Raw genomic sequence first — 23,387 nt, 5'->3', positions numbered from 1 at the left:
TGTTTTTTTTTTGATCCGACAGCACGAAGGCCACCGCCGCCACGGTGTTGAACAAAGCAACATCGCTCGTTACTTAATGAATGCCGATCCCCCCTACCCACACCCCCCCCCCCCCCCCCAGTCACAGTTGTGTGTGCAGCTCAGCAGCAACGAACAAGGAGAGATGTTTTTTTAGCGGCCACCTTGTTCGCGTTATACAAAACCCACCACCACCCCCCCTCCCTCCAAAAAAAAAGCGAAGAAAACATTTCGGTTGATTGGGAGATGATTGGGTGGCCAGAGAAAAACAGCTGTGTGGCTGTTACACAGCTGAACAACAACACTCTGAAGCAACCATTTGAAACCAAACTCGCGAATTATAAATCATATTCAGTTTTTCTTTTTCTACTTTCGCGTCCATTTTTTTTACTTTCTCGCGACAAACTGTTAGTTTCTCCTTTTAATACGTAAAAAAAAGACTTTGAAAGCGTCATAATCCGCTCGGTCTTGGCAAGCGGGAGCCACTAAGTGAACCCGCGGGCGTATCAGGTAAGGGGCTGCGTGCAGGCACACGGCGGGACTATCCACACAAACCGCTGTTTGCCTTGGCACGAGTGGCCAAGAGAACCAGTGGGGGCCTCGCGCGCGCACACAAACGTGCACGCAGACACACACACACGCAGGGAATCCAGGAGCAGCACTGGCTCACTCACACGTGCCAGGCACCTGACACGACTCCGGGCCAGGCGTCGCAGGGCCACGGTCGCCGACCAGCCGGGCGTGGCAAACGCCTGCGATCCGGCGCTTTGAGAATGAGGGTTGGCGTTTCACGCAGACTTGCGAAACTTCCAAATCCGTTGGGCTGGGAGGTAGTCCAGACGGGTCCCTGGGGGCATCTGTCTGGACCTTTGTTACCCCTTCACATGGGGTTCGTGCTCAGTTTTCAAACCAAGTTAAAATGAGTCATTCACCGTATTGGCCAAACATCGCATTGCAGGACTCTGCTGAAAGGACTCTACTGAGTGAGGTTTTCCTGCAAGGATAGGGGGCATCATTATCAATGTTAATTGATGGAGGGCCGTGCACGAAGAGGTATTTATAATAATTCCATAAAGGACGTGAAACTAACGTCCGTTTCAGAATAGATTTTCTGGTTAAGCCACGTAATTATCTGACCAAATGTGTCATCAAGGCCCTCCACCACCCGGCACAGCCAAACAAACTATATCGTCACGTGTACTGTACACGAGTTTAACGTTGCCACTCTTATTATTTTAGCTCACAGGTGGAGACGAAGTAGAATTCTCACAACCAAATTCAGCAATGAGGGTTTTTGTGTTTGTTATTGTAAAGCGGTCTTCAGATGCAATTGAGTTTGAACACCGTATAAATAAAAATTGTTCGTCGTGCACACGGAACATTTTGCAGAGCGCGTTTCGGAGGGAAACATCGAGAGGGCAAGGAAGCGAGAGGGAATGCCAGATACGGATCGCGGATGGGTGGTGTGGAAGAATGGAGCAGGTGAGAGGAAATGCGAATGTGAAAGGACAGAGCAACACCTGGGGAACGAGTCAAAAACTCAGGAGCGAACGGTGTTACACGGTTGTCAACCGTCTTCATTCAGAGGTTATTAACCTTTAATGCAGACTTGCAACCCTTTGGTTCTCATCCGTTACAACACATGATAATGTGAATACATACATAGGGCTTGATGAAACAAAGTCGTTGCACTTACGTGCCCGTGTTTAATTTGTGTTTTCGATTATTTACGTTCTAAAAAAATCTGGCCACGTCTCGCACCCCCAGAAAGGGCATCTCGCATCCCCAGGTGAAGAAGAACCACTGCTCGAATTGAGGACAACGCCTCATGACTGAGTGACAGGCTCATCATCGGCCATGGTCAACCCACTGCTGGATGAAGGCCTCACCGAGTCATCGCCATCTTTCATGTTCCCGCGATGCAACAATCGATCCGGCTCCTGCACGCAAGCGGATTCCATCGCTCCGTATTTGTGGCGGACATCATCCCGGGCATGTTCCTTCCTCTATGTATCTCTCATTTCAAGACATTCGCAATATATCAACCTCCCAATGTTACAGACAAGCGAGTCAAATAGTCGACACAATTGAAACATTTCCTCATGCCTAATTTAGTATTGGCCAGTACTTACAGTATATACAATAGCAGTCTAGGGAAAGTGCTGTAAATTCTAGAGTAATACAATGCCATCCAAAGCACACCCCACTGCTGACTTTTCACTAAACATCACCTACTACTACTACCCAGTTTACCTACCCCCACCAGATACACCAAGGGCTGACTAAGGCAGCCCTGGCCGGGATGTGAGCTCATCACCCTGATGATTGCGAGCCCTGCCACTCTACACGTGACCTGATATCCCTACTTGTGGGGCACTTAAGAGCGATCCCGGCATCGTCCTAACCACGAGGTTCACGTCATTTGTATTTTTTTTAATTAGTAGCCTGCTCTCAAAACATTTTGATTGCTGCCATCCCCACCCCACCCTCCCCACTGCCACAGAAATATTCGTACATTTAAACAAGGGCGAAAAAAAACGTTTCTGAAATTCGATAGCCTCAAACTAACTCGAGCCGCATCGCTCACCACTGTCTATCTTTTGAAATCTGGCCACGGGGTTTCACATTTCTCTGCAGATACGTTGTTATTATGAAAATGTTTGAAAACCTCATTCATCTCCTCCCAGAACATCATATCATGGGTCTGTATTCATGAGGTCGCAGTTGCTGATCTGCACAAGACCTGCCGTTACATATTCAGAATCGCATGTTACTCAGACCTACTGATGTATTTATGTTTCACATGTAATAATTATAGTTTTTTTTTTAAATTGCATATATTATAGTGATATACTATAGTGAAACTCCTCCTATCTTTGTCACGTGGGGTTGCCATTGGAGTGACGTTCCATCGAAATGACTCCTGTTATCCACGCGGTTGTCCGCGTGGATAACAGAATGACTTTGAAACCAATTCTAGGCGAGTCCCCTTATCCGCGAAAAGACACGGATAATAGGATCAATGTATCCCTTACAGGAGTGTGCGGCCAGCGGAGTAATCAATAAATGCAGAAAATAAAATGCGGTTCACGTGTAAGAGTGAGATGGATAGCGGTTGCGCTTGGACCAAGAGGGGTGGTGGTGACAGCACTGTGTGGGGACTTCATCCAGCAGTGGATAGGTAATAGCTGTGATGAAGACAAATTAATTTGCCGCTACTTTTGGATCACTCCTCTTACCTGACAGAAAATGTGGATAAAATTAAGACCCTACTACCCACAGGACATACGATTTTCTGCGGATACATTTGGAGGGGGAAATAATTAAAGTAGCAGACGTTACGACCTCAAAGAAGGAGAACTCAGTATGTGTGTATTTTTTCTACTTCTTTCGCATTTGCACGTAGATCCAGTGGCTTCTTAATATCGCAAGGAAGAGCGTGCCGTATGACCGCAGAAGCGCGTCTGAAAAACGCGCGATGCAGCGACGGTTGGCCAAAAGCCGCACAAACTGAAGTCGACGACGCTGTTGCTCAAAGTATTCCGCGTGGCAGTTTTTTGTCTCCTCGCATTACTGCCGCGGAGACGAAACGCGGTCCTCGGGCACCGGGATAATCCGGGGGCAGGGGGGGGGGGGGTGCAATCTCGTCGGCGCTGAGCGAACGAGCGAGCACGAGCGCGCCCCTCTCGCTACTGTAGCTGGCAGCCTCTGCCGGCGCGCAGTTTTTTTCTGACAAGTGGCTTGCGGAGTGACGGGAACGGAGGCGCGGCGACGCGCGCACAGACCCGTCGTTTGTTTCTCGCCGCCGCGACCCCCCGACGCGGCCAGGCGGCCCTACCCGCCCGCCCGCCCGCCCGCCCGCCGCCGCCGCGAGGAGCCATTTGCGGCGAGCCGCCCCGTCGCGTGCCCGGCGGTGCCGTGGCGCGGGCGTTTGGCCGCGCGCGGGGCCTACGCCTGCACGTGGACACAACGTGCGGAGCACAGCGGCGGCAGCCAACACGCGGCCTCGCGAGCGGATGGGCAGTGCCACGAAAGGAGACAATCCTGGCAGTGAAAAACTAAATTGTCTTAATTATAACATGTCGGGGGTGTCATTTCGAAGGTATTATTATTATCGATGATTTGAGAAGATATGGCTTATTTATGGAATAAGTCAACGGGTCAACGTGCACATGAAACAGACTGCGCGATCACCGTGATCCCAGTGCGGATGAAAATGTCAAGTTAACCCCGTGCACGTCCCACACCGTGGTCCAGTATTTCACGAGCATTTCTCCCTTGTCGAGCAAGGTGGACTAATTATTTACATCTGAATTCAAGTAAAAATTTGTCGACGTACTGCGCCCAAGTAAAAAGCCGCTGTGTGATTACGCGAATGATGACCGACATTTTGTTCAACGTTTGAAACGTGCACCTGAGCCGTAGAGCTGCCCAAGTGAGCGAACGCACGGACGAACCAATCGCCGTGTACCCACCACACGAACCAATGCACAGAAAGCAATACGGATCGACACGTGACCTCACAGACAGAGCGAGGAAGACATTAACCGAGGACCCAATGTGAGACCCACCCGCATGGACCAATGCAGAGCCGAGCTTAAGAAGCAACGTGAGAACTACCCACATAAAGCAATGCATAAACCACCACACAGAGAGTCACAAGACACAGCATGTGGACCATAGTCCAACACGTAACCCTACACAGATCAGCGTTTAAAATTCCGCTCCACTCTACAATTAATCCACCACTCGCCCCACCAATTAACTAACACTTGAAATCACGACAAATTCCACGCCCGGTGCATCACTTGACCGACACACTTGGGAGATCTTACACCAACCACACTAGATCTATGCGCATCATCGATCTCAGCTGTCCGTTAACATAATTTAACATAGTAAATGGCAAAAGAGACTTTTCACAACATTATAATGCTTTTCAACCACCAAAAAAAATTGCGGCAGCTACCGGCAATCTCACAAACAAAGAAATTCACAGCATCTTGTGCAAACAATTTTTTTATGGACCTTGCATGCACACGTTTTTCTTTATTATTTATAAGTGTATTTCTGGTGTAAGGTTTCAATTTTCAAAACCGTACAATGTTAGGAGCCATAACTGTGGCCGCCAGTGGGGTAAGATTTCCGTGGCCGCACAGAGAAATGTACTCGTAACGCATGTGGCAGGATTCCTCGGTAATAACTTGGTAATAGCTGCCATAACTTGGGCACAGTGTAAAAAGTCCCAACCACCGCACTTGTCTTTAATTATATACCCCCCCCCCCCGCCCGCTCCACCGTCCTTCACCATAACTCCACCAATAAAGCATTCCAATGCATGCACAGCTCGATGTTTAAGTGGTGAAGCTGGGGGGTAGAGAGTCGGAGTGCCGCTTTGAAGATCGAACCGCGTACAAAAACGGGCTGTGCAACAACCCAAACAAAATAATTATTATTGCCCTTCGTGTTAGGATAGAGAAACCCGTAACGGCGGCAAGGCAAGGTCCGCCATGTGGACCAACGCGCGGATCACAGCACGTGCCCGGCACATGACCCAGCGGATGGACAAACGCCGTAATCCATCACGTGGACTCGCGCACGATCTAACAGCCGAGACTCACGTACGGACTATATTACTCTGTATTATCGGTGATATACCAAGAGGGTCCTAAATGCCACGAAGCGAGCACAACTTTTAAATAGCTGTAAAAAAATATGTTCGACCTCACGCATATACAGTACTACTACACGATCTGACTCCACCAAACAAATGGCCTGTAAAATGCACGTACGGCACCTTTTTATTAATCCACTGCTGGATGATAATGTTAAAATTAAATAAAGGCCGCAGCCCTTTCTGGAAATAATACAGCAGTTCAGGTGTTAAAAACAGCAGATGGACAATTATTACAAGACACCCAGTCTCCTTCGTGCCAGAAGGCCAACAGCCATGAAGGAGGCTGTCTCTGGTGTAGGCCGATCAGTTTCAAGGACAATGCGTACATTATCGAGGCATATTTGTTTTCCATGTTTTGCTACGTGTGTGTGTGTGGTTGGTGCAGACTTGGTGCCTCGTTATAGGCGTCGTCTATGTGATGGCCTCCCCACATCGTGCACATTACGGGGACGCTATCTAACCGTACACGCTGGTCAGTGCACAGTTTGAAGGCGGGCAGCATAGAAAGTGCAGTACAACAATGGGTTTGGCTACTGCCCCCTGCTGAACGTAGCATAGCCCTGCAGGCACCTATGACAATCTGGTTTATATGGCGGTGTGTCACCCATCCAAGCACTGTCCAGGCTCAAACCCTGCTTAGCATCCGAGATCTGAGGAAATCGGGCACATTCCCAGGTGTTCTTTCTTGTGCGTAAATTTTACACAGCACGTCATTCAACTTTTAACAGGTCCTACTATGCATCAAAATGCAAATTCTGAATAATTATTGCGACCACAGTATCCAGAGCACATATTTGGCCAAAGTAGTAAAAATGGGTTAGAGCATCTGGGGTACAGCAATCGGCTGTACTCCCTAGCTCACGTCCAGCAGCGAGGTCGACTGATTATCCCGGCACTCGGTCACACCGCTCGCTCGCCGGCAGTCAGTCGGCCTCCTCATCACTCTGCAACCGCGCACCACCATGGATATAGGTCCCGTGCACGTCACTCGTTGATCCCTCGATCCACGTTCAAGGGCTCCCGTCGGTCTTCCAGACTGACCATTTCATCCCATCCACGGTGTTCAACCACCAACCCTGCAGGTGTCTCTTTCCGCTTCTTCCCTCGAACAAGGAATGGGGAATTCCCTCCCACCGTCTCTTTTCCCAAATCCCGACGAGCTTGCCGAATTCAACGGACGTATAACACCTCATGCATTACGCACTCAATGCCGTTGTTTGACGCTTTGGGATTTTGAGTGTGCGTGCTTGGCTAACTGTGAATTTAAACAAACATATACATCATGTGCAATGCGCGACACTTCATGTCATGTATTCAAGTTTATAATTTAGCAAAGATAAATATTTTTTTTCTAAATGGCACCTTAAAAAACCGGTATAAAATGCCCTCCCCCTCAGTGAAGCGGGGGGGGAATCTCTCAGCTCGGCAGGATCACCCGGCCGGTCCAAAGTATCACTCGCACCCATCGGCAACGCCGGGAGATCCAGGCTGCCGCAGCACAACGCTCGCTGAGTGTTCCCTTTCAGGCAATCTCTTCAGCAGCTGCTCCCCACACCGTGAGTTATGATGGCCAGCCCAAGAGGAAGCGACCTGGCAGGGTGCTAAGCAAAAACAGTGGCACCAGCATAAAATAAAGTTTCATGTGGAACATTATATTTTAAAAAACGAGCCGTTGATTTTTTTTTTCGCCCGATGAAAAACACTCCAGTCCATCGTCGTCATCGTCGTCGCTTGTGATGAGGCCAAGTCCACCGTCAATATGAAGATCTTTCGATTTAAAGCTTTCGTGACTGCAATGATTCATCTTCTTTGGTTCTTTCGGTAAAGTCACGTAGAATGAGCGCTGTCCCCTAGACAGTCTCGCTCCCTTCACCTGATGAAGGCCGCTTGTGTTGTGGCCAAAACGTCGTGAGAATATTATTGTGTTATTTTATTTTATCAATTTATTATTTTATTCTCATTCTACGTGACTTTACCGAAAGAACCAAAGAAGATGAATATGAAGATCGCTATCGTTTATTATTCATACCGAAGTTGCTTTATTGATTCCCCATTTAAAGTCGAGCAATTTCAGACGTGCCTCAAACTTCTTTCTGTTCTGTCCCGAAATTTTTCTTTGTATATGGAACAATATCGCGTTTCTCTCATTAAAAAAAAAACAATTGCCATCACTTTGTCGATGGCCATTTAGCTAATTGCTTGGAAAATACTGTGTATGAATGTAAGTGCCTCTGAACACCACATATAAAATAAAATCGGACCGATAGCTTGATTTAAAAATGCATACCGCATATATATTTGTTCACATTTTACATTTTTACGGGAGCGGGGTTTGGAGGGGTTCGGTATCTATTCATATCACCGCGTTTACACAGCAGTGCGCTGACCATTGCCCCACCGCTCCACCCTCCACACCCAATCGTCGCTGCGTGGGTTTGCGTTGTACGGCACCCTCCTCTCGGGTTCTCCCGGCACGAGGGGCGGTAACGTCGGACAATCGTGCCGAACAACCCGAAAACACGCGCTGCTTGACCACACCTCCCCCCTCGCCCCCCACTGCCGCCACTGCAGCTGCCACCACTGCAGCCGCCACTGCGCCCTTCCCGCGGGACTCTGGCGAGGCCGTCGCCGGTGCACGGCCGTGAGCACGGGGACGCGGGGCAGCGCGGTGCGTGGGTCACGGCGCTTCCGGAAAAAGAGAAAAAAAAAACGGCTCAGAACCCTGCAAAGCGTGGAATCGCCTGGACCGGGAAGCCATCAATCATCGAATTAGCTGCACTGCCACACGCACCTGGTCTGAGGGGGCCGAGTCCCCCGCTCTCAGTCGCTCACCACGTGGCAGGGAACTGCCAGGGTGAAGCAAGGCAAAAGGGGGCTTCTCCTGCCTGCGAACGTTCGCACGCCGGGCACCGTTAACCCTGCACCAACCCAAACCGGCGCCACATTCACGTCTCGTCGTCACCATCGTCAGCCACGATTTATCTGCTGCCGGCGTGAAGGGCTTCCCCCTCCGCGCCCCCCCAGCCCCACGCTGTCACCATCCCCTACGGTGTCGTGACGCAACAATCCATCCCCGCTCCAGCACACGGGCTGATCGCATCGCTCGGTCTTTGTGGTGGACGTCTTCTCGGGAGTTTTCCCTTCCGTGGCTGCCACTCTGTCGTTAGTCTTGGCCATCAGCCATCATCCCTTCGCGCGACGTGTCCCTGCCTTAACCTACTTACTGTTCTTAATGGTCCATTTGACGTCTCCAAATTGTCGACTTTCTCTGGTGCATGTGTTCCTCTTTATGTCTCTCCACGTAATTATTCCAAGAATGCATCTCGGCATTCTTGGAATAATTTTCAGCTTTTGTTCAATTTTATTTGCCAATGTCCACGTTTCTGAGTCATGTCACAACAGGTTTTTTTTAATGAAAAAAAATTACTTCCTCTGTAAGCACATTGGTATATTGCTTTTCATTACGTTTCTTTTTCCAATAGCACACCAAACCTGATCCTCGTCCCCCAACTCTCTATTTTATCATTTCGATTCTGGTCTGCCTCTAATAACTGCTCTAGGTGTATGTAGGCACGCTGAGGATCATCCGCACCGTACGTAGCCAGCCGTGCTAATCGAAGGTGCGAGGGAAGGCCAACAAACACCAAACACGCCGATGTGTCTCTGAATTTTAACCGGACTTTTTGTTTTTCCTCCCACGTACCTCGAGCTATGCCGATTGACTCGAGAAGAGTCACGATACACACAAAGCCCCCCCCCCCCCCCGCTTTTCAACCCCGCAGCGATTCAACTTATAACTTTTCATAATTTGGGGTCACGATCGTCTCTCAAACGCGTGCTCCGATGCGCGCATCGTGAGCGCAAAGAGTCTAAGTTAATCCAGGCATCGTTACATGCCAGCTCATGTATGGTAAGTGGTTGTTATTCTTCTTCGGGGGGGGGGTAAGCGACTGTCTCCGACCGCAACTTTCATGCCAAGACTCTCAAAGATGATACCTTTACCCATAGGCGGAGTATGACTACTTTATTTGGGGAGGGGGGGGGACAGGGGTTCGCTTTGTCCATTACATTAGAAATCGCGGGTGCATATCATTCATTCTTTTTTAAATCTTCATCGCAAACTACTGAAATAAATGCATAAATTTGCCAAACTCCGCCCATGTCTTCACCGCAAGATATGATCACCTGATAAGTACATGCAAATAAATAGATGATATCTTTACCACCACCCTAACTCTATAATGTTTCCCAACCCAATTGCGCTTCATTCCCAAGGGGTTATTAATCGGTGGCGATGGCGCTAAGTGTAGCCGATGGGGGGGGGGGGGGCAATGTCTCGACAATTAGTCTTGAATATCTGAAAACCCATCGGCGGAGATCGGTACGTGGCAAACGAGTTCCTCCTGAAAAAAAAGCCCTGCAGGTCACTGAGAGTACAGCTACCCGCGTACAGTTTATGCTTATTAAGTTAAATGCAGGTACAGTGAGGCGTTTAAGGAACCACGGAGCCTTCAACATTCCGATATCTTTTCAGTATAATTATGAAAAGGTTTTTTTTTTAAGCTCATCGTTCAGGACGCGAGGTATGGATGTCAAGATGGCGAGTGTACGGAGCGCGTGATTGCCGTGTACAGATGAGAGACATCATCGCGTTGGGCGGATCGTGACATGTGCAATTCTCTGAAACGTTAAAATTCTGTGAACTCGCCTGAAATGTGGCGTATCCAGTGGTGGTAGAAACGGGGTCGGCAGGGGGGAGGGGGGGTGGGAAACACCGTAGCTCTGTTGTCAATTGGGTTTCTAATGCAATAACAGGATCAGACATACCGGGGGAATGGAAAACCACGAGTGGGCAAGTGAGATGATGAAGGGCAGGGGCTAGCGTGGTCTTAGACTCAAAGCAGTCATTTTAAATTGGTGTAGGTATTGGAACCGCCCCCCCATCCCCTTGTCACGATTTGTGGTCATTATTTCACGTAAGAATCAGTCTTTTTTTTACACTGGGATTAATGTAGCAGCCTGCAGTGGCTAGAGGGATACTAATTACAGCTCTCTGTCAATCTCCACTGGGGGGAGGGTTTCTGACCATACTTCACCACGCGAGTCACTCTGGGTTGATACAATGTGAGGCCAGGACTCAACTATTAGCCACGGCTGGGAATCCAACTCAGGTGGGCCGGGTTCACAGCACGGCTTTGGTCAGTCATAAAACACCGTGACTACTACTACAGAGTGGTTTGAAAAAAGGTGGAGCAATCACAGAGGTGGTGGGGGGGGGGCAGATGGAATTACAGAACGTCGTGCACACGGTCGCTGGACTCGAGTTTGTTGAACCAAAGCTTGAACGGCAACACAAAAACAAATCCTCGGGGAAATTATAATAATTGGGCTCGAGAGCGTGCGCGATAACGGAACGTTAAAGCCGCGGTGGCAAACGGAAGAGAAGCAGGAGGGGAGGACGAGAGCACGACGGAGAATTCAGTTCTCAGGTCCATACGGCGCAAATCCATTTCGTTATGGGCACAAAAAAAGTGTCCATTTGTTTGTGTTTCTCCCTTGTGATGGAACTTTGTAGGATGAACGTTTAGATTTATAAGGGGCACGGGGTGCCCGATAAGGTCCGAATTGGTCTATCATAAGGTAAGGGGGCACTGATGAGGGGGTTGACAGGTGTGGGATGACAGCGCCTTCAACATCCACACGGAGACGCGCAGAGGACAAAATTGGCTCGAGCAGCAACAGCCACGTCACTTTCACGAGACACCCCGATGCACTTCACAGACTCTGACACGGACGAGGCTCCCTCCCCCCGGTGTTGCCTTCACAGACCGTTGGGGCAAGTGCTATCAGCAGATTCAGAATCTTTATTTATCCTGGAGAAATCCAATGAGCTATGAAGCCCTTTTTCACAGGTATCCAAGTAGGGGAGCAGCACCTACGAAGGCCGTCACGGCACACGAGGGGGTGGGGTGGCCGGCACCACGCCCGGCCGCCTTTGTATCCCGAGTGGTGATGTTCACGCACCGCACGAGGTACTCATTTGAGGCTGAGTAGACCTAGAGGAGGCCCAGGACCGGTTCAGATAATCGTCACCTGGTGTTGGCCTTGAGCAGGAATCAAATATCGGGTCGCCGGGTTTTTGGTGCAAACTCCCGCTGCACAACTGGTTGCCTTGCACGTGCATCATGCATTTCCAATTTGCCAATCCACTGCTGGATGAAGAGGGCCTACGCAACGGCACGGGCAATTTATCACCACACGTGCAACGACACGACACAGCAACAACCTCAATTCCCATTGGGAAAGAATGCAAGAGTGCATCACATAACATACGAAATCGCATCTGATGATCTGCACACAGCGAGGATAAAATTCAACTCCTGGGAGCGAGAAACAGACAAGGATGGAAGACTCATCCCCCTTCAATTGACCTCGTCTCAGTATACAGTATATATATAATTTTAATCAGGTGAGCTGGTCTGACCGCAGGAAGTCGAGGTTACGAGGTAGACAAAGGAAAAAAAATCCCCTTCCCGTCTTTCAACAGAATCTCGGGGCAAGTACTATACGCAAAACAACACCTCCGAAGGCCAACGCGGCACACGAGGGGGTGGCGTGGCCAACACCACGCCCGGCCGTCTTTGTCTCCCCCAGTGCTGATGTTGACACACCGCACAAGACACTGGTTTATGACCGTGAAAACGTTTGTTGAATTGTGTAATGTTCCTTAAGGACCTTGCGCTCGTTCTGTTTTTGTTTTCGATACAGTTTATAAAGGTGCGACTCTTTATAACCCAGGTAATCACAAGTACTCTTGCGGGAGGCCCAGGACTGGTTCAAATATTTGCCACTCTTGTTGATCGTGAGCGGCAATCAAACTCGGGTTGCCAGGTTTGTAGCGCAGTGCTACACACCGACACCCACACAAGATTAGCACGGTTGGCTACGTACGGTGCGCGAAAGACGTTCGACATAGTACAAAAAAACTGCATCAACTTAGGAGGATACCTTAAAGCCCCTTCTCTCTGGGGTCATAGCCGAATATTATTAAATCAATGAGGGGAGTTGTGGTGCACTGCACTATGAAGCCAGCGAGCCGAGAGTTCGAATCCTGGCCACACAGCTAACATTTGTGGTGAGATATCAGAGCCTTTCAGTGGGCCCTCTCTCCTTCATCAACCTGCAATGACCACCATGGTGAAGCATGGTCAAATTGCCAACGCAGCGTGCACGGGAGAGGCTTTCACAGCATTGCTTTACTGACAAAGGGCTTCGATGATTACGAATCACTTGCAAATCGGTGCAAGTGCAATAAGACTGGAGCTTGCAACAATAATAATGCTACACATAGTAACAATTACACACCGTGCAAATGTCTAATTGCGCACGTCATTCTTTAACAGCCATTTGACATTTTCCCCGCAGCTTTCGTCGAAGCATAAAACACGTGCGTCAGCGTCCGCGGAGCTCACGAAATGGGGGTGAAGTTAAATCCCTGTGCCGGTCCAACACAGGCGCCCGTGGAGCGGTGTCGTTTTGCGCACGTGCTGGGGCAGCTTTTGTCCCCGGTGCCACAGCCGTACACTTCGTGTGTGAGAGCCATCGACTGTTGAACGAATACACATACTGCGGGTGTGCTATACAACTCTCCGGTTTGTTTGTTTGTCTGTTTTTTCGAACAACAAGAAAAAAAAGGCCCGCATTCGTCAATGACACCGTAGCCATAAAAGGAATAAAATGAAATATTATACTACACTATATTTTTTATTTTACCAGGTAAGGTCCACCGAGCTATATAGCATTTTTTTTGTCAAATGGTAAGGGCTAAGTGCTGTGAAATTGTATATCCACACGTAGAGGCCTTTATCTGTTCACTGCTAGATAAAGGTTTCTCCAAGCTGTGCGGATCAGGGGGATTATTTGATCATACTGCACCGCGCTGGTCAGTACGCGTTGGTGAATGTGGGTAGCAAAGATGTGGAAGCATAGATGAACTCTACAATAATGGATTTAGCGGAACTGCACTGTCCTGACCTCTATTCAGCCCTGCAGTTTATAGCCGATAAACTACAACTATTTGTATTTTACCAGGTAAGGCCCATTGAGCTATGTAGCTCTTGTTCAGAAGCAACCTGGCCACAAATGATAGCTCAACGAAGTGGCTTATCACGTGGACATTTATAGTGGCCAAATACTCGAAACGCGTGTTTCTAAATTTGGAGGTGAAAACTGGAGGACCTGGAGAAAAATCCATGCGACCAGGGGGAGAGAGACATGCAAACTTCATGGGCGACGTTTCAGGCAATAGCCCTTCCTTCACACAGCACATACATCAGATGCTTTTTTGTTATGGGTTGTGCCGTGTGCTGTCCCTGAAGAATCATCGCCTTTAAACTCGCGCGGCCACTTAGCCACATTCCGTTCTTACAGCTTTCGGAGGGGGGCGGCTTAGATACTGCAAATATTGGTGCCAACAAACAGAGGGGTGGGAGCTGCCATCCCTCCCCTCCCTCGGCGCCGAAGCCTCCACCACCCTCCCCGCCCGCCGCCGCCACCGCCCCATTAACTGCCAAGGGAAGTCCCACCAGGATTACTGACCCGGAGGATTAACCCGACATTTTTTGTCTCCAAACAAATACACAAGTTTGAACCCGGCCATAACACGCAATCAACGGTGAATTCCTCACACTTCGCCAGGGGGGGGGGGGGGGGGCAGAAATACGGGGTTATAACCAAATACACGAAACCGCAAAGTTTGCCCGAAATATTTGCTCTGAAAAGGCAAATATGTGCACAAGGTGTTCTTTGGAATTCGTGCCATTTCATGCACGTTTTACCTGTACATATACAGTGCAGTGTATATCGCGTCTAATGTACGTGTGCATTCTGATATATGGTGTTTAACGGCATACCTCTATACTGCAGTGCATTCATTCTCTCTTACCAACTTGCACAGTTCCACTTTGGATTTGTGAAGTGTCAACTTGCGCTGACATCTCAAGGCGTATTCACTGCAGTTGAGAAATATGCCGGACTGAGTGAGTCCACAAGTGGTTACAGCGGCAGAAAAAAATGGTCGTGGGGTTTCGCCTGCTTTTTATTGACTTTAGCGTCACACTCAGCGGGAGGTGAACATTCGGCTAAGCCTGACGACACACGACCGAGAGAAGCCAATTCACCTCCCCACACTTCGTATTGCGGTCAACACTGTTGTTCACGTATTTTTCTTCTAATTGCCCTAAACTTGTGCCAAACGTAAACTCTGCAGCCCTTTTGAAACGTCGTGATGCAGGCTCGGCGGGCTGCCGATGGTTCCATGTCCATCATGAAACATGTCCATCTTATCTGTGAAAAAGAGCTTCATAGCTCATCAGATTCCTCCAGTACAAATGCATATACTGATTCTTATAATCCGGAGAATACGGCAAACACATTATTTACTGCGTATGACTCAAACTGCTGGGCATTCACTACTCTTTTGTCTCGCATTCAAAAACCAAAGTGGCCCACTTTTGGCAGTGCAGAATCTCAAGGGCCCTCTGTCTCTGTGTGTGTGTGTGCGTCTCTTGCCCTGGTGAGAACACCTGGAATGCAGGCTTGGCGGGCTGCCTATGGCCCCGGGCTGCTCTGGTGCCCCTGTGCTAAGTGGACAGGAAGCCACGTAGTAGCCTTTGGAGTGGAAACTGAATGAGAATGGGAGGCTGAATGGGGGACAGGATAGCCTTGGGGGTGGCGACTTCTGCAGAGACAACAAAGACCCCTGGATGTGTTGGGATAAACGCACCTGGCCATATAGGCACCGAAGGGCTAATTATAGCAGTTATATATATATTTTAAATATAAGATTACACATTGGATCGATGTTGTTTTAGTCATCATTTACATTCCCAGGAGAGTCCAATGCCCTTTGTGTACCCAGGAGGCTTGTGATGTATTATTCGATAGTTTTTGTATAGTTTATTTCCATCTCATTTGTATTGGGATTTTTGTTGTTTTGTTTCTAGTTTGTAGTTGTGTTCGTTACATTGGCATACATGTACATATACATCTCCTTTGCCAATCCACTGCTGGATGAGGGCCTCCCCCTCCCACATCGTGCCGGTTGTAAATGGTAGCCGCCATGAACACTGCCTCGAAACACCCCGATGTGGCTTGTTTTAAGGAGGGTTCTGCATTACCGCGCTGCTTAGACGATGCATGTGGGAGGGGATCCAAAGCGCGTTTGTGTGTCCTCACGTCTCACAGGGGTCTGTATAAACAGCGGCGCCGAGATGGCCTTGGGGTTGCACAGATGCCCGATTATACCACAATCGTCACAACGGTCAGTTAATTTATAACCTCTTATTTAGAACCAGACCGTAGGTGAATTAAGGCGGCGAGTATTGTCACGAAAGTAGTAATGTCCTGTGATGTATCCAGAAGGGGAAGAAAAAAAACACGGTGTCGAAAATTATTGTTTCGGGAAGATGCTCATGCAATTTTCAATTTCCGAAATGAATTTGTTTCTGCGTGGGAGACAACCGGAGTGCAGGGAGAACACCCACGCACACGGGGCGATTACACCGCAGTGGAGATATGGGGGGGGGAGGGGAGATTTAAAAAAAGACAAAGGGCACAGCATACAGTAGGAGGGGAACACCACCGAGTATTTACAGGGTGATGGTAAAGATACTCCACCGGTTTCTGATGACTCTCTTAACTTCATTCTAAAGTTTTGATTTAAAGCTTTCGTGACTGCAGGGATTCATATTCTTGGTTCTTTCGGTAAAGTCATATTCTTGGTTCTTTCGGTAAAGTCACGTAGAAGGGAAAAAATTAAAATATAAAACAATAAAATTCTCACGACGTTTCGACTGCAACACAAGAAATCATCATCAGGTGTGAAAACTACAGCACTTTTTTCAAATTTTCTTGCTTTGTTTTTCACACTTGATGATTGCTTGTGTTGCAGTCGAAACGTCGTGAGAGTTTTATTGTTTTATATTTTTATTCTTTTATTGTTTCCCTTCTACGTGACTTTACCGAAATAACCAAGAATATTCATTCTAAAAGTTACACATTATTTGGTGATAGTACATTGGCAGTGGTGTACAGGCACAAATAACACCCCGCCACAAAAAAAAAAAACATCAATACATTCGTCAATAGCACTGCCTTCAACGGGAAAACATACAATCGGTGATGTTGCCGGAAATGGCCCTCCTCCATAACACATTATTCTCAACAGGTCATGTAATCAACCCACGCCATAGAGAGGGAGAATGGAGAGGGGGTTGGTGGTGGCCTGGATAAAGAGCCACAGATCTGTTTTGTGCATAACCGACAAGGAAAGTGTTGTTGGCTTGTTACCTTACACACTCAACGGCACTAGTTTAAACGAACCTCACTTTAAAAAAATATATATGGACGAGGCCAAATCCGTTTCGCTTCTTTCTAAGTGGCGGCGATGGCTGTGTTTACGGAGCAGGGGGCATCGCATCACATCTCCGCGGGTTTTGTTGAGTCAAGAGAATGAACGGAATGCGGTGCACGTGCGAATCTTAACATGAGTTGTGCTTGCGGGTCACGAGCATCCATCATCGAGGGCCCAAGCCACTGCGCCCAGCACTCGAAGGATTAACCTCACATTTATTAGCTTCAGATGCTGTTTGTGGAGCAACAACGCACAGCGTGGCAACTGGTGGAGGCTGCTTTAGCCGAGATGAGTCAGCTGGAGTCGAGTGAGACAGAGGCACCCGTGGGCAGCGGTCTACTGCACACTGGGTATAGACCGTACGGGACGATGTAGTTACAGATAACTGGGAGTCCCATTACACTTACATCTTTTAACACTCACTCTCCTATGTTAGGCGTGGAGCCATCGCTTACATAAGTGCCACACGGCTGGATTTAATCAGCCGTTTAAAATAAGTAGAGGCATACACTAGAAATCAGTTATCATCAAATTGATCAACCCCCGTGTTAGCTTAGGCGATAAATATACACGTGCAGCCTGTTTGCCAATCCGCTGTCGGGCGGGTTTGCGGGGGGGCTTCTTTGACCATACTTCACCACCCTTCTTCGTGCGGGATTGTAAAGGCAGGGAGCGCACACGTGGAAGTGGACAAGTGCGACACAGATCAACGATGGCATTTGCCACACTGAGCATAATTTAGCTCTGCAGTAGCCAAATGGTCGTTGTTTAATGCGTGGCAGTCACCCATACAGACACTATCCAGGCTTAAACCCGCTTAACTTCTTGCGAGATCGGTGGCATCCCAGGTGATTTGATTGAAGGAAGCCGTTGGAGCTGTGCACTTTTACATCTAGACTGAACACTCATTTCTTTAGAACAGGTTCTGTTTTGTGTTTAGTTTGCTGTCCCTCCCCTCCCCACGCATCCGATTAGCACGGTTGGCTACGTACGGCGCGAAAGAAGTTCAACATCCATACGAAGAAGGGCAAGCAAGAAAGAGGCAGCATTCTGTGCGAGTCGTTTCCTTTTGTTGAAATGTCACTGCTGAACCAGTTTCCGAACGGAATGGTCATCATCCCGACGTTCTTCATAACGAGAGAGTTGGACAATGCCGAAGCGTGCCGCTCTTTGGACGCGCGCGCGGCGCTTTATTTTGGTCAATCCACTGCTGGATGAAGGCCTTGCCCGCCACGCCGTGCGGGTCGTGGCAGTAGTTTGACCATACTTCACCACGCTGGTCCAGTACGCGCGATAGTGGAAGGGGGGGGGGATATTGCTGCACTGCTAGCCACCACGTAGCACCCCCCCCCCTCCCCCCGAGCAGCCTATAACATCTGTTATGCCCCAGCTATTAACCACCGAACCAAGTGAAGATGATTTGCACTCGGCCCTGAATTGCTGCGCCGCCAATATAGCGGCACGCCGGGGATAATGACGTAGTATCGGTGTTGACTCTAAATTAACTCTCACGCGATTTAAAGGGCATTTAAGCATTGCTATTTACTTCCCATTTGAGAACCGCAGTGACCACAAAGACACGCCGCCACCGTGGTACTGCTCGAACATGATCGCATGAGCAATGGCATACACAGCAAATGCGTCATCTTGCGTATAGACTGGTGTGCGCAATGCCCTGTTAACCCGGCCACCTGAGTTCTAGACCCGGCCACGGCTAACATCAGTCGCGAGTGACGTCTAAACCGGCCCCTGCATGGCCACCTCCCAACGCATTTCACCAATCCGCATTGACCAGCGGGGTGAAGTATGGTCGAACGTTCCACATGACCTACACGGCATTCTGGGGAGGTCCCGTGTAGTGGATGGGTAAAAGGCAGATGCATGCATTGTTCATGCACGTCATATGAGGGTGTAGTACGCTTACATATAAGTGTGTACACAATGTATTTAGCAGTACGAGCTAAATAAAGTGTGTCCGTAATGCACAATATTAATGTGCACGTGCATTTATACATGGCGATCCATTTATAGACACCCTAGTGCTTTCCAATTACCCTCTTCTCCAAAAAGGTGATCGATTACAGTATTGTGAGATGGATGGCTCCATATCTTACAGAGAGAAGTGTGTTAGAAGGGTTGACAAGTACATTGAGACTCACGGTAGACGTGTTAGGATGCTTTGAAATCAAATAGACTTCTTTGTGATGCCCTCCTCATTATTGTAGCGAGCTGTCTATAAATGGATCACCCTGTTTAACTCACATGCAATGTTACATGAACATAGAGAATCAATTGTCAGAGTTTCTAGGGTTGTCGGATCACGTATACTATTTTGAGACTCAACTCTGCTATGCCGGTTGTACGTATGTTGAACTTCTTTCACACCGTACGTAGCCAGACGACTGCAGTATGAACATGAGGCTCCAGTTGTGTGGAACTTTGAGCGTTATCCCCTAATGAGTGTGCGTATTCTCACTACCAAACGAAGCAAAACACTCATTACATACAACGGAATGGGCCAAAGCGAACATTCCATTGCAGGCACACGCTTGATAAAACGAGTCTTAAAGACTCAGTCGAGAACTTCACAGGTGAAATTTATGCAACTCTGATCCATCCACCGACGGCGACCCTTCTAGAACTACATTTCTCAGCAACATTTGTCGAACCGCCTTCAATCTCTCGACGTCTCTCATCAGCAGGGTTGCGGCCAGTTTAAACGCGTGCCAAGTTAGCCGGGTGTCACCCCACTCGTCACCGGACATCTGTGAAACTGCAGGACATCCGTGAAAACAACAAAGAGCTTCGTTGCTCATCGGATTCCGACAGCAACCAATATTCCGCATCTGATCACAAGTAGTATGCAAGGGAGTCTGGAGCACACACAAAGACAAAGATCCCCCGTATAGCCTTAACAGACTTTTGGGGCAAGTGCTGTTAGCGAGCACCTATGAAGGCCGGCAGGGCACACGAGGGGGTGGGTGGCCAACACCACGCCCGGCCGCCTTTGTCTTCCTAGTGACGATGTTTACACATCGCACTAGGTACTAATTTGAGGCTGAGTCGACCTAGGGGAGGCCCGGGACCGGTTCAGACAATCGTCACCTGGTGGTGTTGGCCGTGAGCGGGAATCGAACCCGGGTCGCCAGGTTCATAGCGCAGCGCGCTAACCACTACACCACCGCTCCCCACACACACTCACAAGACGCGCGCACCACCACCGCACGTCCTCCACGCACGCATCCGTTCGCGCGCGCGCGTCCTCCTCCTCCTCCTCCCGCCGCGCTCACCGAGGTTGACGAAGCTCATGACCATGTCCGCATCATTGAGGAAGGTGCTGCTCTCCTGTAGGCTGGCGAGCGGTGGCGTCTGCGTGGCGAGCAGCACCGGCTGGATGCCGCGAGCGCCTTCGGCCACACCGCCTCCACCCTGCTCCACCGCCAGTGCGTTGTACAGGTCCAGCATGAAGATGGGGGCCGCGGCGAGTTTGCCGTACTGCTGGGGCCTCGGGCGGTGCGGCAGCCCCAGGATGGAGAGGATCTCGCGCTGAATCTCCTTCTTCTCCTGGCCACGCAGGCGTCTCTGCAGGAAGCTCGAGTGGATCTCGTTCTCGGCCGTGAAGACGGCGGACGCAAGGGCGAGCAGAGTGCAGCAGCAGCAGCAGCGGGCGAGGATTCCCGGCATGGTTGATGGGTGGTGATGATGATGATGCTGCAGATGTCAACGGGACCTGTTGATGACACTACTGCTGCTGCTGGTGCCGGTGCCGCTACTGATGATGGTGACGAACGCTTGTGGTGCCGTCGATCGTGATGATAAGTAACGACGCTGACGATATGCTGCTACTGCTTTGAGCGCGCTAACGGTAACGCGCTCCCGAGTGCTGACGATTGTCAGTGGTGCCTTTGCATCGGCGACACCCCCAACTTGATGGTAACAACCGATGATGGCGAAGGTCCTGGTTGCGGTGGTAACTCTCTGTGAAGTTTCTGCTGATGGGTGCCGTCAATGATGGAGATGGGGCTGCTGCTGCTGCTAATCCTCGTGTAGTGGAGCTGGCGACGAGCGCGAAGTAGCACCTGGTGCTGCTGCTGCTTCCACTTCTGTTAATGATGAAGTTGCTGGCGCTCCTTCACTCTGATATTGGCAACGTTGATGGTTACAAATGCTGCTGCTGGTTGCAGACTCGCGCAGTGGCTCGAACCCAGTCGCTTTACACGAGTTTGCCAGTCCTAAATGTGCAACTCATTGAGCAGCCAGTGGTGGGACGACACGAAATCCTCTCTCGTCTTCCCAAGAGCTCAAGCACGTGTTTGTTCCACCACCAAGCACGGCCTGTGTATTGTGATGATGACGACGATGATGATGATGACCTTTCTTTAAACTTTTTTTTAACAGCCTTTGCAAACACGCGCGCGCGCACGCACACGAGAGCCACAAGAGAAAATGTAAAAAAAAGGCAGGAAGCTTCCAAAAAATCCAGTCCCCTCTTCCCTTACGTGCGTCTGTAGACAATGCTCCCCACTCCGCACGTGTGTGTGGTAACCGACTGGAAACACACACACACAAAATGCCGATAATTCTCGATTTGTTCCTCGAGTTGCTGAACCACAGTACAGTGCACGCCAGCCAAGCCACACGCGGCCCTTAATCCCTCGGGACAATGGAAGAGTCGAGGGGGGGAGGAGGAGGTGGTGGTTGTGGTGCCTGCTGGTGGTGGTGGTGATGGAGGAGGGAGGGAGGGTTCTATTACTCAAAAAGGCGGGACCAGGCAAAGGGTGGAGCCCAGAGCTTCCTAATGGACATTGGGCCACAAAAAAAAGTAGGGGGATTTAAAAAATAAAATGTGGGGAGGGTGGGACACCCCCCCACCCCCCCTGACTTTAAATGGATGGGGGGGGGGGGTCACAACAAGGTGTGGGCAAATGATCGGTGCCCTGGCGTTGGGGAGGGGGGGTTAGCGAGCGTGATGAAGGCGCTGTCCGCAAGTGACGACCTGCCAGCTTCCCTGCAGCGGCAAGAGCGTTTGGCAAAACAAAACAAAAGCTATCGTTCTGATGCAAACTAAAACAAGTTTTACACCCGCTACGGAGGAAGCCTGTTTGTTTCGCTTGCAACTAAAGCCGGGGGGGGGGGGGTCCGCCTGACCGTAACGCCAATTGCAGGTACATCATCACTCAACCTCCACGCAACCCGCGTGTGGCTCGGTGGTGTTTGGAGAGAACACTTGGCCCCTACATACGGGGGGGGGGGGGGGGGGGGCAATGACCCCGATTATTAGCAGAGGAACCCAAGACGTCGCATACCTTACATCCGTATCCCCTCTTTGTGGCAGTGTTTTTGACCGGTGTTGTTTTATTTAATTATTTGTGCTTTGCATCACTGCCAGCGCAGCGTCGCGTATTTGGAAGTCGGTGTTAAAATAGTGTCTTGACTGCCGACTGCGTCACCAAAATGCAACGTTAACAAAGCACTTTAACTTTCCAGTCAAGAGGTCACCTGTGGCCCAACATTCGCCTGTCAGATGTTTTTTTTTCGTTCGGTCAAAACCTGGTCCTCGGGTCACATTCATTAGAATGGCATAAAAAATAGGCTACAAGTAACAACGTTTAAGAATATGCCTATTGACTACATCATCCTTGAGTGTGGACAATATCGTCCAGTCTGGGAATCTCAGCAGAGTTGAGCCTGCATAGTGCTTTGGATGGGGTGACCACCATACATGGAACAGGTGTTACAGGCTGGTGTCCTTCCCTCGCACCTCCGATTCACACGGTTGGCTTGGTACGGTGCGAAAGATGCCCAACATACATAATGCAGAAACAAAACATCATTGCATTGTACTGCTATGCTCCCATCCGTCACCAACCCACGGTGACCAGCATGAAGTATGGTCAAATAGCCCCCACGACTCGCACGGAGTTGGAAGGCCCTCATCCAGCAGTGGATTGACAAAAGGGCTGTACCGTAGATGTACACGCAAAGTAACATTAACAAGAAAAATCCCATTTATAACCATTGGTCGTTTGGGAAATGCACACTATAGTTGTTAATGACATAAAATAAACAGTGTCGAAATTTAACCCTTGAAAAGCCAAACACAAAGAATACAAACATGCCTTTGTCCTTGACCAAATAAAACCAACCATCTGGTATATTTAACAGCAATAATGGTGGATAAATAGAACAACGTGGGCATTGAGATGGTGCTGAATGGAGTGAATGGACCAGGACAGGCATGGAAGCATAAGCCCATGACCTCATCCCAAGAGGATATCA

At 49.4% G+C, this 23,387-nt stretch overlaps 1 protein-coding gene across 1 annotated transcript in view; it reads right to left on the bottom strand.

The window, feature by feature from the left end:
• Positions 1 to 21,847, bottom strand: part of LOC116941683 (bone morphogenetic protein 7-like) — a 42,144-nt gene extending 20,297 nt beyond the window's left edge. The window contains exon 1 of the mRNA XM_032953003.2: positions 20,399 to 21,847. Coding sequence (XP_032808894.1) covers positions 20,399 to 20,792 — 394 coding nt within the window. The 5' untranslated portion in view covers positions 20,793 to 21,847. The remainder of the gene's footprint in view (positions 1 to 20,398) is intronic.
• Between the last annotated feature and the right edge of the window lie 1,540 nt (positions 21,848 to 23,387).

The sequence above is a fragment of the Petromyzon marinus genome, chromosome 12, assembly GCF_048934315.1.
Source record: "Petromyzon marinus isolate PM22_M1 ecotype Great Lakes invasive population chromosome 12, UKy_Petmar_22M1.pri1.0, whole genome shotgun sequence".
Taxonomy (NCBI): Eukaryota; Metazoa; Chordata; class Hyperoartia; order Petromyzontiformes; family Petromyzontidae; genus Petromyzon; species Petromyzon marinus.
Note: the sequence above shows the minus strand (reverse complement) of the source record. Positions and strands in the feature narration are given on the sequence as shown.